This window comes from Chaetura pelagica, unplaced genomic scaffold (genome assembly GCF_000747805.2).
Source record: "Chaetura pelagica isolate M959 unplaced genomic scaffold, ChaPel_1.0 scaffold1098, whole genome shotgun sequence".
Classification (NCBI taxonomy): Eukaryota; Metazoa; Chordata; class Aves; order Apodiformes; family Apodidae; genus Chaetura; species Chaetura pelagica.
In genome coordinates, this window is record NW_009954179.1 from 606,712 (window position 1) to 611,132 (window position 4,421).

At 45.5% G+C, this 4,421-nt stretch overlaps 1 protein-coding gene across 1 annotated transcript in view; it reads right to left on the bottom strand.

The window, feature by feature from the left end:
* Window positions 1–4,421, bottom strand: part of ARSJ (arylsulfatase family, member J) — a 41,083-nt gene that overhangs the window by 35,950 nt on the left and 712 nt on the right. The window contains exon 2 of the mRNA XM_010002857.1: window positions 4,047–4,404. Within this exon, the coding sequence (XP_010001159.1) occupies window positions 4,047–4,404 (358 nt within the window). The remainder of the gene's footprint in view (window positions 1–4,046; window positions 4,405–4,421) is intronic.

The following is a 4,421-nucleotide window of genomic DNA, read 5'->3' on the forward strand; positions in this document are numbered from 1 at the left end:
GAAAATATTTGTTGCTTCCAAAAAAAAAAAAAAAAAAAAAAAAAAAAAAAAAAAAGTCATGTATTATGTCTAGAGTCCTTCTTTTCTTATCAGTGAGCCTTATTTCTCAAGTTCCTTTGTTAAATTCAGTGTTGCTCCAGCAAATATAACTACACGGCACAATATCCTCTATAGAACTGGGTCTGCTAGCCCAACAGATGTTTATCTAAGTTTTTAGTCTTTTTTGTCTCACCAGCCCAAAGGAATACTCCTCCTTTTGGTCAGAGTATTCAAAAATTTATTTAAAAACTCTGGGAAACTGTCCACACACTGACTACGTTTCATAAATTATTCAGTTAAAAAGGAGATGACTTCATTATAATGTAAATTAACAAAATATCTGAACAGGCAAGATGACATATCACCATAACAAACTGCTCTCGTATGCTCTCTATGTCATCTTAATACACTTTCATACACATGCACACAGAAGACTTGACACAGAAATAGTCTTAAGACTTTCTTAGTACACTAAGTGACCAGTGTTGTTCCATAAATCAAGATGTTCTTAAACCACCAAACTGGCCTACAAGATTAGCTATGCAATGGAAAATCATCAAGGCTCTTAAGCACACAAACACAACAGCTAACTGGGTAAGTGCTTGGGCAGTCAAGTATCCTCGTGTGTTCTTAACCCCTTTTCCTTGGCGGGAGAACTTCAAGATTTGAAGTCTGAGCCACTATTTTTTTTGTACTTCTACATAAATTAAAATAACATAAACAACAGAAGAGTGTTTATTTTTCACTTCTTTAATGGATGAGGTAAAAAGGAGTCTTTAGTTTAGCTGTGTTTGGTATCACATTCATGTCTTCCTGTGTCTTAAGGATATTCCAGCACGGCTGATGGATGCACATATGCAAATTTCTTCTCACCTAACTTAGTGCCTGTGTAAGATAAGTTTTGCCTCAGCACTAGCCTAAAGGTACCCTGAGCTATTCTGCTTCAATTGGCCAGCTTGTTTGAGGCCTATTAATGTCAAGAAGGAAACAACAACAAAAATACTGTATCACTCAATACAGTTAGTTCAGAGGACAACTTAAGGTCACTCACAGCCCATGGGAGAAAAAACAAATTAGAAGCCAACAGCCTTTCTACAGTTTATCACAGGTCAATAACCTCTTGAGTATATGCAGGCCACTGCCCTGCTCAAACCAGCACAGAGCAACACTAGGGATTTGTCTCCAAAACCCAGTGAGGATGGAATTTTCAATCCAGCTGTGGGAGGTCAGGCAGGAACTGCAGAGGTCTCAGGAGCAGCAGAAGGCAGAGGAGACCCCCTGGGCCAGCGCTGCGGTCACCGCTGCGCAGCTGCGGGCTGAGCTGCTTCCCTTCCCTCGCCTCCCTGCCCAGCCCCCGCGCAGCCGGGAGAGAACATCACACGTGGCACTCAGCCCACTGGCTCACACTTTTCTTCTCGGTTCCCAAAATTCAAGCTCAGCTGCAACCCCCTCCCCACACCCATAAATAAAACCCAAAATAAAAAGCTGTGGGAGCCAGCCTTGCTATCAGCCTAAAAGCAACAGCTTTTGATGGAGTGAAGGGGGAAGGAGGTAACCTCCAAACTCCTTCCCTGTGCTCGACAGCTTCCCTGTGCACAGGACAGCTACCAACAGAAGGGCCTCTTTACTAGAACAAGCCTTGGAGGGACTGCCTGGAGACCCATGAAGGATTTGGATCAGTTGAAGTCTCAGCCTGAAGTCAACTTCCACTTGGCAATGTGAGTCAGCGCTCCCTAATTAGTCTGGTTTACACAAGTCCCTCTGTTGTTCATAGATCCATCAGGTAATGTTTGGAACATGTTAAACACGGCACGTGTGTGGAGCATCCAGGTGATCCTTCAGTGGACCAGTGAGCTTTTAGCCTTGAACTAACACGTTCTGGAACTCAAGAAATAACAGCACTTCTCCTGGATTAGAATAGTCTGAGTCCTGGCATTTTAATTAAGGCGCCTCTACTAAAAAGGCATTAAAGGTAGTTATCACTAGCATTAATCTTCAGCAAGAATGGATAATGGTATCCTCTGAATCTGACTTGTCAATGCTCTTCTCAAGCCTACTAAGCCCCCACCATTCCCTCCCTTATTTCTCAGTCATGTGAGGCAGTTCCTTCTGCTGATCTTTTCTCCAAAGTAGGACAATATGAAAAAAAATGTTTTAAGGGTTTAAGACCAGCAGACTAAGAAAACAAAAATGAAGTATAAGCAAATTTCTTTTTTCCTATAAAAGGTTCCAAAACCAAAGTAGGCAGATTTGCAGAGCCATTTCCGCCCAGTGAGCCAATGAGAAGAGCAGGGTTCCTCAGAACATGCCTGCCTTTTACTACTAGCATTTATTCATTCACAAACTGCTCTATATTTAACCAAGGATTAAAACAGCTGAACTGAGTTACTGCTATTCCTTACTTCACTTTAATTCTTTTTCATCTTTAGACATCCTCTGCACTCTCCAAGAACCAGCACCCTGGTCGCCCTGGAACCCAGTCCTCCCGTTTCTCCAGCCGCTGGGTGAGTCATTGTTGTGCTGCGTGACATTCCCTTTGTAAAGCACTGGTTCCCAAACCACCGTCCTCAGAAAGCTGGCTGGCTACAGGCTGCTGGCACAGGTCCTCGCTTTCAACTGCTGCAGGGCTTTAAAGGCAACCAAGACACATTCAGCACTATCCTGATACACATTTTCCTGGTGAGCTCTTAGTTTAGTTGCCGCAGGGCAACTATCTTGTTGTGAATGAGTGAGTAGGTGTCTCAAAATAATTTCCCTTCCAAGACATGCTCCACATAAAGAAAAAAAAACCAAAACAAACCAAACAAAAAACCAAGCAAAAACCAAAAGAAAACCAACCAAAAAAACCCAAACCAAAACCACCAACCAACCTGCATAGGCTCTAGATAACGTGGCAGCTCTCTGTGCAAATATCCGTGGTCCAGCAACTAGTCTGGAACTAGGCCGAGACCAGGAATTATCTCCAGCTCAACCATATGGAGATGCAAGACACCAGGCCAGTTGCTTGTTTTATTTAAACATATGCTTCTTTTACCAGCAGTATTAACAGTGCCTTGTTCCTGTTTATACTTCAGGAAAGGAGAAAATAAGCTGAGTAACTTTTTCCCTTTCATTTTGTTTTGCTCTTTTAAGAGTCCTCTGTTCCTGTCAAAGTGAGTTAAGCTAAACAGAAACAAGGTTTTGTTCCAGAGTAAATGTGTCCCCACTTGGAACGATTTGGAAACCATTCCTGCAGTTCAAATGCATATCCCTTTAATCCTGATTAACCTGCACGTGTAAGAAGGCGTCTAGGGTGGATAGTTTGTTATTTACTTAACAGACCACAATAAAACATCATTTACCAGAGAGGCAAAGCACACCCCACCGACCTCCTGCTTTTACCGCTTTGATGAGGCACTTAATTTAGCAGCTGAAGAGAAAAGTTTGCAATCGAATTAAAGCTTGTAAAGCGGCAGTCGCGCCATGGCACGGGCAGCATCCTGAGGATGCAGAGGATCCTGAAAGAGTCGGGATTCCCGGCTCTCATCCCCATGTGACACGCTGGGGAACTGTCTCATCCATTCAATATAACCCAAGCCGTGATCCAACGCGCCGGCTGCGACCAGCCTACCGGGGGAAACGTAACGCTTCCCGCTCCCTGTCAGGGACACATCCTGGAAGTCACTCTGGAACGGCGCAGAAAATCGAAGCGGATCCCCTCCCCTAAGGGCAGCGTTACTTGACAACTGGCACGTATGTTAGTCATGCAGTACATGTACATGGAAGCACAGCACTCCGCAGGGGTAGCTCACAGCACTGAATCCTTATTGGCTCACAGAGCGTGAGCTTTTATTCCTCTATTTCAAACACATTAGAAAGCCCTCAAAGTTTTTTAAGTGAATCAGAAAGTCACCTCTCTGCCTACGGGATGAGGCAGAGGTGTATCTAGCCAGGTTTGACCTGGGCTCTTTTCAACAGGGGCAGTGCTTAAGCTGGGGAGGTAAATGATGAAGTAGTAGTAAACTTACTTTCCAGTGATAAATTGGCTTCTGGATGGTGTGCACATAGGCTGAACGTAATAGTTCTCCAGTTTAACCCCTTCAGCAGCTAGCTTGTCCAGAGTGGGCGTCCTGATCTCTGATCCGTGGTACCCTACGTCTCTGAATCCCTGATCGTCAGCCAGGATGAAGATGATGTGAGGCTGCGAGCTGGGGCCGCCGGCCCCCTGCTCCTCTCCCAGCTCGCTCCTCGTCGCCTCCGTCTCTCCGGGGCCGAGTCCGAGGCTGTCCCAGGACAAGTAGCCGTAAGCGAGGAGGCTGAGCAAGGAGAGGCCGGCCAGCACCCCCACGGCCAGCATCTTCCCCCTGCACAGGCGGCGACGCCAGCCTCCCCCCCCCGCGGCC